The sequence below is a fragment of the Giraffa tippelskirchi genome, chromosome 8 (genome assembly GCF_054371585.1).
Source record: "Giraffa tippelskirchi isolate mGirTip1 chromosome 8, T2T-mGirTip1v1.2.pri, whole genome shotgun sequence".
NCBI classification, from domain to species: Eukaryota; Metazoa; Chordata; class Mammalia; order Artiodactyla; family Giraffidae; genus Giraffa; species Giraffa tippelskirchi.
In genome coordinates this window covers 78,700,518-78,720,255 of record NC_137282.1, presented here as the reverse complement: position 1 = coordinate 78,720,255, position 19,738 = coordinate 78,700,518, and the positions used below count along the sequence as shown (strand labels likewise).

Below are 19,738 nucleotides of genomic sequence, written 5' to 3'. Positions count from 1 at the left end.
ATGTTTATTGTGCATTTTATTTTTAAACTATATATTAAGCTAAGGAATATTTTATGAAAGAAAATGGATCTGTCATGGATGAACCTCCGAAACATCATGCCGAGTGAAGGAAGCCAGACACAAAAGGTTACGCATTATATGATGGCATTTGTATAAAATACCCAGAATAGCAGATCCAGATAGATAGAATGCAGGTTGGCAGTTGCCTGAGGCTTAGACAAGGAGAGAATGAGGAGAAACTGCATGATGGGCTGGGGGTTTTACTTTGGAGTAATAGAAATGTTTTGAACTAGATAGAGGTGGCTGTTGTTCAGCACATTAGTAGGTGTACTAAATGCCACTGGAGTGTTCACTTTAAAATACTTAACTTTATGTTATGTGAATTTTATCTTTTTTTATTTAAAAAAAAATTATCTGTGAAATGATGAGATAGTCCCTAAAGAAGAGGCTGAGAGGCCATAATTGTTCTTTTTGCTCATACAGCAGTTAAAATATGTGCTCCACAAATCTTTTCACATATTTTATTTTTCAAGTGTTAGTCGCTCAGTTGTGTCCAAGTCTTTGCAACCCTATGGACTGTAACTCCCAGGCTCCTCTGTTCATGGAATTCTCTAGGCAGGAATACTGGAGTGGATAGCCATTCCTTTCTCCAAGTGATCTTCCTGACCCAGGGATCAAACCCACTCTCCTGTATTGCAGCCAGATTCTTTACCATCTGAACCACCTGGGAAGCCCTATTTTTTTTTTTTTTTTTTTTTTTTGGAAGAGTGTATTAGATTTTAGTGATGGTGACTTGTAGTGAGAGAGCTCTTGTCTGTCAGTTTTAGAACCAGTGAGGAGATTCTAAATGATAAATGATAGAAAACTGACATCACAGGGCAAATAACTTTCTTTTCGCTGGCAGGAGTAAGTTACTACTGTTAAAGATGGGAAGGAAGACTATCCTAAAGCAAATATTGCAATCCTGGATTTCATGTCATTTAACATGTAATATTTAAGAGAACGTTTTTTTTAAGTAACTTTTGCCATCAAAATCCTTTACATTACTGCCTAAATAATCATTTCCCTTGTTTGATTCTAAACAGATTGTTGATGTTGTCCTTTTACTTTTTTTTTGTCCTTTTACTTTTGAATGCATGCATTTAAGAGTATATAAACCTCTTATGTTCCACTTTTGTTGCTTTCCTAACTGTGGACATCTGCTTGGAGACCAGCCATGTTCCATAGAAAATTAACGTTTTTAAATTGCTTACTTCACCAGCAAATGATCTCAGAAGGCAGATAAGTTGACCTAGTTTTACTGTGATTTAATATATGGACTTTGTGTTCCATATATACTCATTTCTTTCTTGGTTTTTATTTAGTTTCTACCTTAATGCATTAAGTATAAATTACATATTCCCCCAGAGGTCTGTCAATAAGCAGGTCTTTAAGAAGCATTGAATTACCTATAATATTTTTATATCTTGACATACCTGTATTCTGGGGCTTCCCAGGTGGTGCTGGTAGTTTAAAAAGCCCGCCTGCCAATGCAGGAGACTTAAGAGACTCGGGTTCAGTCCTTGGGTCGGAAAGATCCCCTAGAGGGGAGCATGACAACCTACTCCAGTAATCTTGCCTGGAGAATCCCATGGACAGAGGAGCCTGGCAGGCTACAATCCTTAGGGTTGCAGAGTTGGATATGACTGAGCACTTAGTATCCACGCACCTGTATTATAGCTGATTATTGACTATTTGTTTTTCCTTTAACATTCTCTAAAAGTACTTATAAATTTGAGGTCTTTTTGGAAAAGTGCATATTTTAAGACATCAATTTTGTATTTTAGCATCTTGTTAATTACAACCCTTGATTTCTTTAATTAGCAGTATTATTTTCACATTTCTTTCCAAAAGTATTCTGATCATAGATACTTAGTAAGTATTTTCTATATGCCAGCCATTTATGCTAGGCAAAGGGGTTCTGAATAAATGACAATTGACAATGCTTATCTTCAAAGATTTCAGTCTTTTGGACATCTTGAAATAATACTTGTCTGGACAGGAACGGTGTTTAATATACATTCATAGAGTTGCTTAGATAACTGAAGCTGATGCCTCAAAATACTAAAATTTTTAAATGAAGACCCTTTAAGGGTCTTGTGTCTTGAACAACTTCCTACATTCTTCAGCTGAATTAGACTGAACCATCTTAATATTTTGTTGTAATTTACATCTATCATTATTAACACCCGTTTTTCTCAGATTTTTTTCAACTTCATGCTTCTTATAGCTGTCATTTCTTTTTTATAGCTTTTTATGTGTACTCTCTCTTCAGATTGGTATCTCTCTTACAACTTATTCCTAATTTGTTTGGAACTAAAACCTCCACATGTCCAGTCTTTTAAGAATTATTCTTACTTAAAAGATCTGAGTAATGGCCTTGGGGTGAGTAGGTGGATGTAGTTTTTACCTCTGATTAAATCTATGAGTTTTTAAAGTACACAACTAAAAATAGATCCTCAGTGTTTTCAACTTCATTATAATTTTAAGGCTTTCATTCTAGTTTAATCTATTTAGTTTCTTTGAATTGTTATTGGTGATTTTATTTAAAATTTGAGTAAAAGCTGCAACGTGGATGAACCTTAAACATGCTAAGTAAAAGAAACCAGACACAAAAAGTGACATATGGTTCCATTTGTATGAAATATTTAGAAAACGCAAATCTATAGAAATGGAAAGTGGCTTATTGTTTGCCAGGGTCTGAAGGAAAGAGAATGGAGAATGGCTACTAGTAGGTATGGAGTTTCTTTGGGGGTGATGAAATGTTCTGGAATTAGAGAATGGTTATGGTTGAACAACTTTGTAAATGTACTAAAACCCACTGAGTTGTACATTATCTTAAGTTTTAAAATCTAAATGGAAGCAGATTTTTCTAGTAAACTCTTCAAAACGCTTTCTGGATCTAAATCCATACTTCTTTCTTTTATTCATTGGTTTTAACTGATTTTGAGTCTCAAGTATAATTTACAGTGAAAGTATAATTTATATTTTCTTTAAGGATAATAGAAGTGCAGTTGTACGTTAAATAAAATTTAGATAATTGTTCATGAAGAAAAAATAAAAGTCTTCATTACTTGGTAGAATATGGTCTTGCTGTAACTCTTCAGTATTATCAGTATGTAGGCATTAAAGAACAAATATATGTGAGTCCTAAATATCTAAAGAATTTTAAGGACTGTCATATTTTAATAGGAAAGGATTGCAGTAACTGAAAATATAAAACAAAAAACCCATTAATCTATTTTTCTTCATTAAGCACGCATTATATATATTGCCTTATTTTGTTTTCATTACTTATTTTTAATTTTATATTACATGTAATTTTTATTTTCTAATTTTGTGACTTGTCCAGTGTGATTTTTTTCAATCTTTAAATTTTTTTTTGTTAATAATTTTACTTATTTTTATTTTTGTCTCTACTGAATCTTCATTGCTGTGCAGACTTTGCTCTAGTTGAGGCGAGTAGGGGCTTCTCTCCAATTCTGATGCGCAGGCTTCTCATTGTGATGGCTTCTCCTGTTACAGAGCACAGGTTCCAGGGCACTCAGGCTTTAGCAGCTGTGGCACATGGTCTCAGTAGTTGCAGCTCCCAGACTGTAGAGCACAGTCTCAATAGTGTGGCACACGGGTTTAGTTGCTCAGCAGCATGAGGGATCCTCCCGGACCAAGGACCAAACTCATGTTCCCTGCATTGGCAGGTGGATTCTTCACCACAGAGCAATCAGGGAAGCCCCAATCTCTAAAAGTTTTAATGACAGTTTCATAAGTATTTTGTCATTCTGAAAATGAATAATTCCTTTGGGCTCTAAGCTGTCAAACACATTTTTATGTTTTTGTTTTTAGGCGATGGAGTTGCTAGTAGAGAAAGCAATCAGTAGTGCTTCTAGTCCTCAAAGCCCTGGAGATGCTCTGAGAAGAGTTTTTGAGTGCATTTCTTCAGGGATTATTCTTAAAGGTAAGCTTTACTTCATTTTTAATGTTTGTCTCTGTGTTTGATGGTTGAATGAGAATTACTCATTCTTCTACAAATGGATGATGATGGTGCTTTATTCTGCCTATGGTGATTGCTGTAGGTAGTCCTGGACTTCTGGATCCTTGTGAGAAGGATCCCTTCGATACCTTGGCGACAATGACTGACCAGCAGCGTGAAGACATCACATCCAGTGCACAGGTACCATTGTGTTCCTAATCCCAGGGCTTTGTTTTATCACTTCCCTTACAGTTGTGATTTTTTTATAGTTGTCCTCTAGAAGAAATTACCATGTAGTATTTATTATTCTGCTTCTTTAGTAAGTAAGCTCTTAGAGTGGATATAATTTAAACTAGATTTCATTAATCTTCAATTTTATTATTTTAACTGTGTGTGTGCCCTGTATAAATATAAAAATGCTGCAGTATTTTCAGTATCATTAAATCTAGTTGTTGTATGTCAGGATCAGTAGAGCAACTATTCATATCCTCTGGGTATACAGAAGTGATGTGCTGTTTGGTTTATGGAAATTTTTGTTATGCTTTAGCCTTTCCTGCCACTGAAAAGGCCAGCTAATCTAGTAATTAAAAGTGTGGGCTCTGAAGTCTAGACTCCTGAGTTTAAATACCAGCTCTGCATCTCATCTATAAGGGATAAGAGTAGTATATGTCTCCAAGAGGATTGTTGGGAAGATTAAATAAATTAATCTTTCAATCAGTCTAAAATTTCTGCAACTTTCCTTTTTTGACTCCAGAAGTATACTAAGAGGAGAAATGGCTACCAACTAGAAACAATAACACTCTAGTCTAAGGCAGTTGCACTCGTTGGACTAAAGATTTTGTTGTGTGTCTCTTCTGGCAAGGATAATTTGGAAGAGGTCATGATTAAAATAAATTGTTAGGTTAAAAGTAATTTGAGGCAGAGAAGGCAGTGGCACCCCACTCCAGTACTCTTGCCTGGAAAATCCCATGGACAGAGGAGCCTGGTAGGCTGCAGTCCATGGGGTCGCTAAGAGTCGGACACGACTGAGCGACTTCACTTTCACTTTTCCCTTTCATGCACTGGAGAAGGAAATGGCAACCCACTCCAGTGTTCTTGCCTGGAGAATCCCAGGGACGGGGGAGCCTGGTGGGCTGCCGTCTATGGGGCCGCACAGAGTCGGACATGGCTGAAGCGACTTAGCAGCAGCAGCGTGAATGTACACATCTTTTCTGTGTATTTCCATTTCGATGGATTTTTCTCTTCCAGGTTAACTAAAATAATGTTTTGTGTTCGTTTATTATGTTCTGAACCATCAAATTAATAAAAGTTTAAAATGTTTTATCTAAAAAAAAAAAAAGTAATTTGAGGAAGAGTCGGTAATAATAGAACATTATGAATATCTTACAGACTCACAAGATTTCCAGTTTGTGTGTATTAAACAAGTTTTGTTTTAATTTCTTTGGGTTTAATTTTCTAGGGAAGATGACAATTTAGCCTAAGTGGCTTTTTTTTCTTCCTTGGTACTTAAGAAATTATTTTTTAGGGTAAGAAGCAGGGCTTTTGAAAACTAATAAGAGAATTCTTAGTTGGAAGGAAGGAAACCTTTAATGTGACTTTGAAGAAAGTGGTCTGGTTTTAGGAGGTAGTTGGAAATGTCCTTGTTAAAAGTGAAGAAGTGACAAGTGTTAAAAGTCAGTGGAGGAAAGGGAACCTCATACACTGTTGGTGGGAATGTAAATTGGTGCAGCCACTGTGGAGAACAGTATGGAGGTTTCTCAGAAAAACTAAAGCTACATGACCCAGCAATTCCTCCTAGGTGTATGGCCAGAAAACAAAACAAAAAACTTTAATTTGAAAAGATATACATACCCCAGTATTCACAGCAGCGTTATTTACAATGCCAAGATAAGGAAGCAGCCTTAGTATCCATCAGCAGATGAATGGATAAAGAAGATGTGATATATATACAATGGAATACTACTCAGCCATAAAAATAGAATTTTGCTATTTCCAATAATATGGATAGACTTGAAGGGTATTGTGCTAAGTGAAGTAAGTCAGAGAAAGACAGATACTGTGTATCACTTATGCTAAGTCACTTAAATTGTGTCTGACTCTGCAACCCCATGGACTGTAGCCCACCAGGCTCCTCAGAAAGACAGATACTGTGTATCACTTATGCTAAGTCACTTAAATTGTGTCTGACTCTTTGCAACCCCATGGACTGTAGCCCACCAGGCTCCTCTGTCCACGGGATTCTCCAGCCAAGAGTACTGTAATGGGTTGCCATGCCCTCCTCCAGGGTATCTTCCTGACCCAAGGATCAAACCCACATCTCTTTATGTCTGCTGCATTGGCAGGCAAGTTCTTTACCACTAGTGCCACCTAGGAAGCCCATCACTTATATATGAAATGTAAAAAATACAGCAAACTAGTGAATTGTAACAAAAAAATGAAGACAATCTCTTTAACAAGTGGTGCTGGGAAAACTGGTCAACCACTTGTAAAAGAATGAAGCTAGAACACTTTCTAACACTATACACAAAAATAAACTCAAAATGGATTAAAGATCTAAATATAAGACCAGAAACTATAAAACTCTTAGAGGAAAACATAGGCAAAACACTCTCCGACATAAATCACAGCAGGATCCTCCATGACCCACCTCCCAGAATATTGGAAATAAAAGCAAAAATAAACAAATGGGACCTAATTAAAATTAAAAGCTTTTGCACAACAAAGGAAACTATAAGCAAGGTGAAAAGACAGCCTTCAGAATAGGAGAAAATAATAGCAAACAAAACAACAGACAAACAATTAATCTCAAAAATACACAAGCAACTCCTGCAGCTGAATTCCAAAAAAATAAACAACCCAATCAAAAAATGGGCCAAAGAACTAAACAGACATTTCTCCAAAGAAGACATACAGATGGCTAACAAACACATAAGATGCTCAACATCACTCATTATTAGAGAAATGAAATCAAAACCACAATGAGGTATCATTTCACACCAGTCAGAATGGCTGCTATCCAAAAGTCTACAAGCAATAAATGCTGGAGAGGGTGTGGAGAAAAGGGAACCCTCTTACACTGTTGGTGGGAATGCAAACTAGTACAGCCACTATGGAGAACAGTGTGGAGATTCCTTAAAAAACTGGGAATAGAACTGCCATATGACCCAGCAATCCCACTGCTGGGCATATACACCGAGGAAACCAGAATTGAGACGCGTGTACCCCAATGTTCATAGCAGCACTGTTTACAATAGCCAGGACATGGAAGCAACCTAGATGTCCATCAGCAGACGAGTGGATAAGGAAGCTGTGGTACATATACAGAATGGAATATTACTCAGCCATTAAAAAGAATACATTTGAATCAGTTCTATTGAGATGGATGAAACTGGAGCCCGTTATACAGAGTGAAGTAAGCCAGAAAGAAAAACACCAATACAGTATACTAATGCATATATATGGAATCTGAAAGATGGTAACGATAACCCTATATGCAAGACAGAATAAGAGACACAGATGCATAGAACAGTCTTATGGACTCTGAGGGAGGTGAGGGTGGGACGTTCTGGGAGAATAGCATTGAAACGTGTATTATCATATGTGAAACAGAACACCATTCCATGTTCGATGCATGAGACAAATGCTCAGGGCTGGGGCAATGGGATGACCCAGAGGGATGGGATGGGGAGGGAGGTGGGTGGGGGGTCCAGGAAGGGGAACACATGTAAACCCATGGCTGATTCATGTCAATGTATGGCAAAAACTACTACAATATTGTAAAGTAATTAGCCCCCAACTAAAATAAATAAATTTATTTTTAAAAAAAAGCAAAAAAAACTGGGAGTAGAACTGCCATATGACCCAGCAATCCCACTGCTGGGCATACACACCGAGGAAACCAGAATTGAAAGAGACGCGTGTACCCCAATGTTCATCGCAGCACTGTTTACAATAGCCAGGACATGGAAGCAACCTAGATATCCATCAGCAGACGAATGGATAAGGAAGCTGTGGTACATATACACAATGGAATATTACTCAGCCATTAAAAAAAAATACGTTTGAATCGGTTCTATTGAGATGGATGAAACTGGAGCCCATTATACAGAGTGAAGTAAGCCAGAAAGAAAAACAACAATACAGTATACTAATGCATATATATGGAATTTGAAAGATGGTAACGATAACCCTATATGCGAGACAGAATAAGAGACACAGATGCATAAAACAGTCTTATGGACTCTGAGCGAGAAAGTGAGGGTGGGACGTTCTGAGAGAATAGCATTGAAACATGTATATTATCATATGTGAAACAGAACAACATTCCAGGTTCGATGCATGAGACAAACGCTCAGGGCTGGGACAATGGGATGACCCAGAGGGATGGGATGGGGAGGGAGGTGGGAGGGGGGTTCAGGATGGGGAACACATGTAAACCCATGGCTGATTCATGTCATTGTATGGCAAAAACCACTACAATATTGTAAAGTAATTAGCCCCCAACTAAAATAAATAAATTTATTAAAATAAATAAATGAATAAATAAATAATGAAGCAGCTTCACAGAACAAACTAGTGGTTACCATCAGGGAGAGGGAAGTGGCGAGGAGCAGTATTGGGGTAGAGAATTAAAAAGTACAAACTATTGCATATAAAATAAGCTATAAGAATATATTTACAGCATAGGGAAATAGTCAATATATTAATAATAACTAAATCGTGTATAACCTTTAAAAATTATGAGTCACTGTATTGAGCACCTGTTAATTATTTAATAATTGTACATCAACTATACTTCGATAACTAAAAGTGAGGAAGTTACATGTACTGCATCATTCCATCTGTATAACATTTGTGAACTAACAGAGAACAGATTAGTGATTCCTCGAAGTTAGGGGTAGGGGCGAGGATTGATGTCGCTAGTGAGAGTCTTGTGGTGATAGTATAGTGCCTTGTGGTGGTGATTAATGCAAACCTGCACATGTGGTAAAGTTACATAGAGCTGTTTACATCACACATAAACCAAGTGTGTGTATAACTGGTGAAATCTGAATAAGCTCTGGATTGTACCTATGTCAATTTCAAGTTTCTTTCTTGGTGGGCCATAGTGCCCATATTAATAATCCGCTTTTTTCCTTTGTCTGGGACTTTTCTTCTTTTCCTTCCGTAATATTTACCTTTGTTTTTGTATCTGTATTCTCTAGTGATCTTTTTTGAGTTGCTTCTGCAAGATGTAGCTTTTGTCATTTTTTCAGATGCCTTCCTGTAGGTGTCCAATAGCATATGTTTAAAAAGGCACGTTTGTAAGGTTATCTTCCATCTCAAAAAAGGATTAAGTAAACCTTAAGTCTTCTTTGATGTTGTTTTTTAAAATTCCAAGATGACTTTATATGGGAATAATTTCAGTATCTTCAAATTTCATTTGCTTTTAAATAATTTCCAATTAGAAATGTCTCTTGTTAGAATTTAGAAATACATGCAAATCACATGCAGAACAAGAGCTTACAGAGTGTTCACTCTAGCCTCAGATGCTACTGTAGTTTTCCTTACTGAAGTACTCTTCTATTTAGAAACTCCTAGTATTAGAATAGGCTGATACTCAGTAGCAGTATTTCTGTAGTAAAAGTGTGTTACTATTCATTATTATGCATCAGATATCTTTGGATATTTTCTTTAAATGTAGAAGAAAACCTTACTCTGTTTATCTTTGGGAAATACCTTTTTTTTTTAAGTAACTCTAAATAAATACTATCCTATTATGATGAATAATCCCTAGTTTCACCTCATAAATAGTAGCATTATGCATAATTGCCAGAAAGTGGAAACATCCCAAGTGTCTTATCAGTTGATGGATAGGTAGATAAACAGATGTGATATATTCATACAGTGGAAAATTACTCAGCCATTAAAAGGAATGAAGTGCTGATACATACAAGGTAAGATAAATCTTGAAAACGTTATGCTAAGTGGAAGACACTAGACACAAAAAGTCATATTGTATGATTTTGTTTATATGAAATGTCCATAGTAGGCAAATCTATCAAGTTACAAAAGTAGATTAATAAGTTGCAAAGGCCTCAGGGTAAAGCGATTGAGAAATGACTGCTATTGGGCCATGGGGTTAAGTATACTAAAAAAATAAACTGAATTGTACACTTTAAAAGAGCAAATCTTATATGGAATTATATCTCAGGAAGTAGTCTAAACAATTCTATTGAAGGTTTAACCACATGGTAAAAGTTGCCTTTTAATCAGATGACTGTAGGTAGAATCTCCTTAAATATCCCGCAGAATAGTGGGAAACTATGTCTCAAAATATCTTATGAAACATGAGGTCTTGTGACATTGATACCTAATGTATTCCTATATATATACATAGCCACAGTAGTGAAAAGTCTTTTTTTAGTTCATGAAGTAACAAGTTGAAGAAGTCTAATCCTCATTTTGTAAACCTGAGGAGGTATGTGTTGGGAGGCAGGTGAGCCTGAGGATGAACACATGGGCATTCATAGGAAAAGTTGCAAGATATATGAATATGAACCAAAGAGAGTTCATTTGATGAGTGAGATGCTTTTTTCTTTGCTGTATACTGTCTTAGGATTTTTTAATGAGCATAATAATTTTGTTAAATATTTTTTTAACTTACATTTAAAGAAAAAAAATAGCATGCACACAGAAAAGCCTGAAAATAAAAACTTCAGAACATACAGTCTTTCATTTGTGAACCTTAATATTGTTGAAGATGTTTCTTTCATTAAACATGCTTTTTTATATTGTTATGTGGGGCTGTAAACCTAATAAGAATTAGTATTGTTTCTTTAATTTGACTAAATTTTCTTTTTGTTGCAGTTTGCATTGCGACTCCTTGCATTCCGCCAGATACACAAAGTTCTAGGCATGGATCCACTACCACAAATGAACCAGCGTTTTAACATCCACAACAACAGAAAACGAAGAAGGGATAGTGATGGAGTTGATGGATTTGAAGCTGAGGGGAAAAAAGACAAAAAAGATTACGATAACTTTTAAAAAGTTTCTGTAAATCTACAGTGTTAAAAAACAACAGGTGCCCATTCGTTGGCTGTTTTTCATTCATAATGATGTCTACTTCGAAAAAATTATCAAGAATTTAAAGAATTTCATGGAAGAACCAAGTTTTTCTATGATACTAAAATCTTAATGTACAGTGTTAGGTATTATATGAATGGAAAGACACCCCCCACCACCACCACCATGTGCTCCAGCTTGGGGAATTACAATGATTCTGATTTTTTTCCTGTTATTTTGGTTTTATTTACTGGTTGCCCTAGCTCCCCCTATATTTGTGTCTTTTATTAACTAGTCCTATTAAATCTTTACTGTATTTAATGCAGTATTTGTGCTTCAGTTACTATGTGTATTTTGATATTTTTATTTAGAGTTTTGTTTGCTGTTTGATACTAGTTGTTACTTTGTGTTACAGATACCCTTTATGCCTTCTTAATATTTTACAGCAGTACGTTTTTTTGTAACGTGAGACTGCAGAATTTTTTTTCTTTTGTTATTCTTTATGTGATGGATTACAACACAAAAAGTTATCCTGCCATTTAAGTGCTCAGAACTAAATGTTTCTGGAGATCTTGTGGCATTTGTCTCTCTAGTGTGATATATAAAGGTGTAATTAAGACAGATTTCTGTTAATCTAATCAAGTTTGCTGTTAGTTGTGCATTAGCAGTATAAAAGCTAATATATAATATATGGTCTTGCAACAGTTTTAAAGCCTCTGCATAATTGATAATAAAAATGCATGACATTTTTGTTTTTAATAGACTTTTAAAATTATAATTTTAGGTTTGACACGTAGATCTTTGTACAGTTGACTTTTTGACATAGCAAGGCCAAAAATAACTTTCTGAATATTTTTTTCTTCTGCATAAGTGGAAAGGGCATTTTTCATATATAAGTGGGCTAACCAATATTTTCAAAGAACTTTATCATTGTGCAACTAACAACAATAACTAGCCCTTAATTATGAAGACAGTTCCTTATTGGTGTGTGTGAGATTACTCTAGCAACTATTACAGTATAACACAGTTGAATGATCCCTCCCCCTGCCCCTACACCCCATCACCCAGATAATTTACAGTTCTATTAACAGTGAGGTTGATAAAGTATTACTGGAAAAAAAAAAATTAAGATTATCTAAGAAAAAAACCAGAAAATTATTTGGTGTGGCCATCTTACATGCTTATGTGTCCTACAAAAAGCTAAATATTCTAGCAGTGGTGTAATGAAAAGTTACATCTTACTGTTAATATATGTATGCTCTGGTATACAGATGTCATTTTGTTGTCACAGCACTACAGTGAAATACACAAATAAAAACTTAAATTCATATAATGGCTTAAATGTATTATATATTAGAATTTACATAAATACTTCTGCTTTGAAATGACTTAATATTTCAGTAAAACCATATTCAGATTTATTGGATACTTACATCTTGTTATTCCTGACAAATGATACTTCCTGGGCACATAATTTCCAGAAAAGTGTATAATTCCGTACCATATTGGTTCAGTTTCTTTCTTAGGCACAATCTTCCCCAAAACTCTTAGAGAACAGGAGACTTGGGCTTTTCTTCCGAATTTCTGATATACTATCTTTGTAACTTGGGCAAGTGTCTTTTTTCTTTAATCTTTCCAGGTTAGGTCTCATTTTACTCTTGAATACTTAGTCACCTAGTGAAAATTTTGGAATTATGTTTCTCACAGTTCTCTTAGGAGAGAAGGAAAAAACTGATATTTATCATACACTAATGATAATTATTGTGCTAGATCTTTCACATGTTTTCCTGTGTAAAACTATATAACAATAAGTGAAGGTACTATATTACTTATTTTCCAGATGAGGAAACTGAAGCCCAGAGTGGCTAACCAAAGCTATAATTTAGTAACAGAGTTGAAATTGATAGATATCAAAAGTTTATGCTCAGCCAAGTTGAGTCTGCTCCTTTCATCTTGCAATTAATTATCTCCTAAAAATGTTTTCAACCCAAATTCCCAATTTTTGCATTTAGTTTTGGGTGTCTTCATCCAGATACACAAGTGATACCACTTAAATTTTTTTTAAGTGTTTTTTTCAGTATTATTTATTTTTTGCATGGCTTAATTGTTTTCATAGCTCTAGCTAGATCTGCATTAACTGTCCTAAATAAGGCTAACTTCAGTATCTGTTAGTATCTTTTCTTCTGCTTTGACAATTTTTAAAACTGTAAACACTCTAGTCAAGCATTGGTTCTCACCATGCTAATGCATTCTTGAACCAGTTGTTTTGGCAGCTGATTTATTCTCTGCATCTCAGATTAGCTTTCCTTGTTATTACAGTGCATGCTTATATTCCAGTAATGATAACCCAGATAAACTGATTCCTCTCACCCACTCCCTAGTTACATGATATACATTCCAAATTAGATTTCTGTCTTCACCACAATTGTTTCTTTGATGTATTTGAGTAAGCTGGTATCAAAAATGCAAACTTGCTATAAGAAAGGATCTCTGATTTTTTTGTTAATGGTATTTTAAGTCATTTTTTTCCTGCTTACTGACAAAAAATCATAAGCCTTTTGTATGGTCATGCTGTTACGTTGTCAGTATAAGTTGTGAATTTAAGTTATAAATAGTTACTTTAATGGATTCACCATTTTTTATACTGAATTTGGCAGAGCTAACAAATTTTTCCCAATAAAGGGCAAATTTTATAGTGTTATAGATAATAAAGCAGTGATCTCATATTTGTTCATGAGAGTCATCTGGGGACCATTCTAAACATTAACATTTCTAGGCCCTAGTTCCAAAGATTCTGACTGAGGAGGGCCAGAATAAGCCTGGGAATGTGCATTTTAAGATGACTTTCTCTTAGTTATTTGAACAGATTGTTCATAACATGTTGTGAAGGTCAAAAAGTGTAAAGGAGTATACAGCATAAAACAAAATATCTTCTGCCTCCCCTTGTTAACGTGGCTCCCCTTTCTAGAGGCAGTGTTAATCCATTTGTATATTCATACATGGTCTGTGCACTTATGTGTGTGCCCCACTTGTTTCTGTACAGATGGTTGCATATTGTGCACATTGTTCTGCACTTTACTTTTTCTCATTTAGTGTATCTTGGAGTCTTGGAGATTGTTCTTTGTAAGTCCACATAGGGAAACTGCATCTTTAACAAGTACTCTTAGGACCATCTCCAAGTAATGTTTTTCTTCAGTTACAGGCGGTTGTGATGCAAGTTATACATGGATCATGCTCTAATAAGCATGCTTTACAGTTTAAATTATTTAAATTTAATATCAAAGATGTTTTATGATACAGCAATAAGTTAACTGTAATAATCAGCAAATCATAATATCCCTATTCTGTAAACAATTTTATTGATTAGTCATCATCTAGGTAATTTTAGTCCTTTATCTTGCTTAGTGTAATAATATTAGATGTAAAAACTGAAAATAGGAAACATAACTAACTTAAAAGCTTGAGTAGTTTTTCTGAACAATACTTAAGCTGGTTCCGTGGTAAATACAAAGCTACCCTATTCACTCTATCCTAACATAGTCCCAAGTAAATACATGATACTAGAGACAAGGGTCTTCAGTTTAGAAAGGACTGATCAGTTAGTAACCTCATGTGAAATATTCTTAAAAGTCAAGTAATCTGTTGAATGAAAGTATGAAAAGGCAGTTAAGTCTGATCCCAAGTAATTAATCATTCTTAAAATACACGAATATTAGCTCAGAAGTAGAAAGGGAAAACAGCAGAGGACATACCTAGGGCTTGGATCAGTGTGGATCCTATATTAAATAAATAGAGGATAATGCAGTATGACAGGTTCTTGATGATAAAAAGTCCAGGGTGTTGTAATTTACCTTGAGCTTTGCTATAAGCTATTTAAAGGGAAGTTATATCTCAGTGCAATATAGTGTGCATTATAATGTAGCCAGAAACAGAAGGCTTGCCTTTTACCAGTGCACAATGTGGAAGGGCTGGAGGGAAGTTAAAACCTGCATTACCGGGACTTCCCTGGTGGTCCAGTGGCTAAGACTCCATGCTCCAAATACAGGGGGACATGGGTTCGATTTCTGGTCAGGGTAGATCCCACATGCTACAAGTAAGAATTTGCATGCCACAACTAAGACCTGGCACAACCAATAAATAAATACAAAATTAAAAAAAAAAAACTTCATTATCAATCACAACTAATTTTAGTGAGTTCTGCAAGCATTTATAGGCAAGATTCTCTGTTCATGGGTCTGCCATAGATCCTGCTTCATGAAGCTTACATTCTAAACACATGACTACTCTGGAGAATATTAAACTGCAACTTAGTTGTAGGACAGAATCACAAACAACTTCCAGAAAATCCTGTGCAGTCCAATTAACTAGGGTGCCCACACTCCTTGGAGCTTGAGGCAGGCCAACTTTCCTCAAATTTTGATGTGTGAATAAGTTACTCCAGAATCTGGTTAAAATGCAGATTCTGATTCTCTTGGCTGGGAGGAGTCTGCAGTAGGACTGCTCCCAGAGATGCTAAGGCTGCCCAGATGGAGGCCCACACTTGGGGTGGGAGGTGCCAGACTAAATATAAGATGAAGCCTCAGGGGACACAACACATTAATTGCTTGATGGTAACTTTTTGGATGTTATTAAACATAAGGAATATATATATGTAATTGGATAATATGCTCTGGGCGTTAATTTTAATGTGGTACTCAGAGTGACCAAGATAGTGAATTTGTTCAAAATTATGTCGTGTATTTGGAACCACAGAAGAGAGAGAAAAGATGACATGGGAGAGAATGGATTCTAAGTACCATCTGATATGAATACCTACAGGGGAAAAAGTTAAAATGGCTTTTTAAAAACATTAACTGCAGCAATAAAATGTATAGGATCACTTGCAAAGAAGTTGTTGACCATGTTCAAAATTAACCACCTTTTTCAGTATCAAAAAAACAATCCATTCAAAAAAATGGGTGGAAAATATAAGTAAATACTTCTCCAAAGAAGACACACAGATGGCCAAAAAGCACTTGAAAAGATACTCAACATCACTGATTAGAGAAATGGAAATCAGAACGACCATGAGGTATCACCTAACACCAATCCAAATGACCATCATCAAAAAATCCACTCACAATAAGTGCTGGAAAGAGTACGGAGGAAAGGGAACCCTCCTACACTGCTGATGCAAATGTAAATTGATAGCCACTATGGAGTTTTCTTTAAAAAAAAAAACTAAAAATAGAACTGTCATATGACCCAGTAATCCCACTCCAGGGCATATACCCAGAGAAAACCGTAATTCAAACATAAACATACACTTCAGTGTTCACTGCAGCACTGTTTACAGTACATGGGAGCACCCTAAATGTCCATTGAGAGGATGAATAAAGATGTTCATATATACAATGGAATATTACTCGGCCATTACAAAGAATAAAATAATGCCACTTGCAGCAGCAACATGGGTGGACCTAGAGATTGCCATGTTGAATGAAAAATGTTGAGAAATCAGACATCCCTTATATGTGGAATCTGCTGCTGCTGCTGCTAAGTCGCTTCAGTTGTGTCTGACTCTGTGCGACCCTATAGACAGCAGTCCACCAGACTCCGCCGTCCCTAGGATTCTCCAGGCAAGAATACTGGAGTGGGTTGCCATTTCCTTCTCCAGTGCATGAAAGGGAAAAGTGAAAGTGAAGTCGCTCAGTCGTGTCCGACTCTTAGCGACCCCATGGACTGTAGCCTACCAGGCTCCTCCGTCCAGGGATTTTCCAGGCAAGAGTGCTGGAGTAGGGTGCCAGTGCCTTCTCCGATTTGTGGAATCTAAAATGATACAAATGAATTTATCTACAGCAGACTCAGAACAAACATGGTTGCCCGCAGAGGAATAATGGGGAGAAGGGGTAATTAGGGAGCTGAGCTTGGGATCAACGTGTACACACCGCTGTATTTAAAATGGATAACCAACAAGGACCTACTGTGTAGCACAGGGAACTCTGCTCAATATTACGTGGCAGCCTGGATTAGAGGAGAGTTTAGAGGAGAATGGATACATACATGTATGGCTGAGTCCCTTTGCTGTCCACCCGAAACTATCACAAGGTTAATAGGCTATACTCCAATATAAAATAAAAAGTTTAAAAAAATTCTTGGCATTAGGTATAAAAACATCTTTTCTGAGTTTAAAATGGTATACTATTGGTCCATGTACTGGAGTCTCCTGCGTTGCAGGCAGATTCTTTACCAACTGAGCTATCAGGGAAGCCCTATGTACCTAGTAAAGATCATTTAATACAACTCAAAATGATCAATGTTCTTAAAGGTGATAAGAATTATTTCATAGCAGTCAAAATACAAATATGAATATTTTAGAAAAAAGTGGGTGCTGATTTTTCTACACCTCAACTTTTCCCTTTTTTCCTGGATCTTTTCCTCCTACCTTGGAACATTCCTTCTCTGCTTCCGCAACTTCTGAGTACAATCAACCCTTGACGGCATGGGTTTGAACTGCACTAGTGCACTTACATGCAGATTTTTTTCAACGGTAAATACCGAAGCACTGCACAATCTGCAGAATCAGAGAAACCGAGGATATGGAAGAACTTCTATAAGTTATGCAAATTTTCCACTGCAGAGGATTGGCTCCTCTAACTGGGCCCCCACCCTTACATTGTTCAAGCGTCAGCTGTAGTAGTTTCCATGGTTCTATCATCAGCATCTTCTTATGTACACATGATGTTGATCTCATCCATCTTCCAAGTTTCAGATACTCCTTTTGTTAAATTTATTTCCAAATCCTTTCTTTCTATCCAATCTCCAGTCTTGTTTTTTTATTTCCTGTCTCCAGTTTCTATACTGTTCAACCTACAACCCCCAGTATATTCCTCCTAAAGCATCCATTTGATCACTGCTACTCAAAACACCTTCAAGCAACTCCACATCACTGTGATAATATGGTATATGTGGTTTCATCTTCAGGACATCACTAGGTGGTAGATATTCATCACACATGAATCAACCAGGGATTGAGGTGACGTAACATACTGTTGCTATAATAACGATCATTTGAATATCTGTTCTCAAATGTGTCAGAGCATCAGAAATCTACCTCCCTGAAAACTCCTGTTGACCTCAAAGCCTGAACTTTAAAACTTTATCCTGTGTACCTCCTATAGATTTGTCCTTTTTAAAATGTTTTTTATTGAAATATAGTTGATTTACAACATTGTATTAATTTTAATATTTAATATTTTTGCTTTAGTCAAACCTCTTTCTACAGAATTTTAATGCTTAAGACATGATGTACAGGAGACAAAGGGATGAACTGAAAGAATAGCATTGAAACATACACATTACCATATGTAAAATAGATAGCCAGTAGGAATTTGCTGTATGATGCAGGGAGCTCAAAACTGGTGCTCCTGACAACCTACAGGGGTGGAATGGGGTGGGAAGTGGGAGGAAGTTTCAAGAGGAAGGGGACATATGTATACCTATGGCTGATTCATGTTGATGTATGGCAGAAACCAACATAATATTGTAAAGCAATTATCCTCCAATTAAAAATCTTAAAAAGACATATGCAAATAGATTTTAAGTATCCCAGTTTTGGTCTACTTCAAAGACATATCCATCAGCTGTTTTTTCTCCCACTTCATTATAAAGAACCTATAAAGCTGTATCTCTTTCAAAGGTCAGTGTTTAGGTAAGGATAGGAAAAAAAGGAGGAAATTCCATCTCCTTTGCTTTGCATTTTAACCTTTACTTAAGCCATAAGTCAAAAATGATACCTAATGTTCTATACCCAGGATATAACTGTGTCTCATTTGGCCCAAATACTGTTAGAAACTTTGAGCCAATATTAAACAAAGACTTCACTAGAAAATCCCAATCTGACTTCTATCAAACTGGAAGATCTGATGACATAAGGCAAAGTTCCTGTGATGAGAGTAATGGCTACTCCCTGTAGAGGAAAATTTTAAGACAAAGCCTGTTCTGGACAGCTTACCAAAGCCTCTACTGTTACATATTTTTGTCTACCAGTCTGGCCCTGTGGGCATTTGGTTTTATTATATTTCAGATCCCTGACATTTTACCTATGGACTCTTCCAATCTTCATGTGCAACCACATATGTTAAACTGGGGAATAGACAATCTGTAAAATTAGTCAGTTCCAAAATTCTTCAATTCTGTAATCACATGTTTTGAAAACTAGGGTTTTTGATGTCTCCCTCACCTAATGTAAAAGACAACCGTAAAGAATCATTTGACACATTTCCTTCATTGGTTGCTTCAAGAGAAATGTCAGGAAGGAGGCTTGAAATTTAAGCAAGCTATAGCCTTCAGGGAATCCTTTATTTCAGAACAGAGAACAAAACTTCTCTTTTAAAAATCTCACAGTAACAGTCGAGCGGCTTGCCTGTCTTACTGTCTGCTGTTTGATTGGACTAAGAGGAGGGACAAATGGGCTAAAAGGAAAATGCTTCTAGATGTTCTAGATGGCAAGATCTTAATTACATGAGTTCTTTTTTTTCTTTTTATAGAAAGAGTGCATATCAAAAGAGATTTAAAACAGGAGAGGGCTTACTATGGTGAAGTGGAACGGCAGCCACACAAATTTTTTTTTACTTTTGAACTTTTTTATTTGTAGTGGGATACAGCCGATTAACAATGTTGTGATAGTTTCAGGTGAACATT

The 19,738-nt window shown here is 36.1% G+C and overlaps 1 protein-coding gene across 5 annotated transcripts in view; it reads left to right on the top strand.

Moving 5' to 3' along the window:
* ZFR (zinc finger RNA binding protein) overlaps positions 1 to 12,384 on the top strand; it is an 83,051-nt gene extending 70,667 nt beyond the window's left edge. For all 5 annotated transcript variants that reach the window (XR_014062521.1, XR_014062520.1, XM_081521424.1 and 2 more), the window contains 3 exons: positions 3,883 to 3,994; positions 4,113 to 4,210; positions 10,859 to 12,384. Coding sequence is in view for 3 of the 5 variants with exons in the window: in XM_081521424.1 (XP_081377550.1) it covers positions 3,883 to 3,994; positions 4,113 to 4,210; positions 10,859 to 11,038 (390 nt within the window). In the remaining 2 variants the exon portion in view is untranslated. The remainder of the gene's footprint in view (positions 1 to 3,882; positions 3,995 to 4,112; positions 4,211 to 10,858) is intronic.
* Positions 12,385 to 19,738: the final 7,354 nt, after the last annotated feature.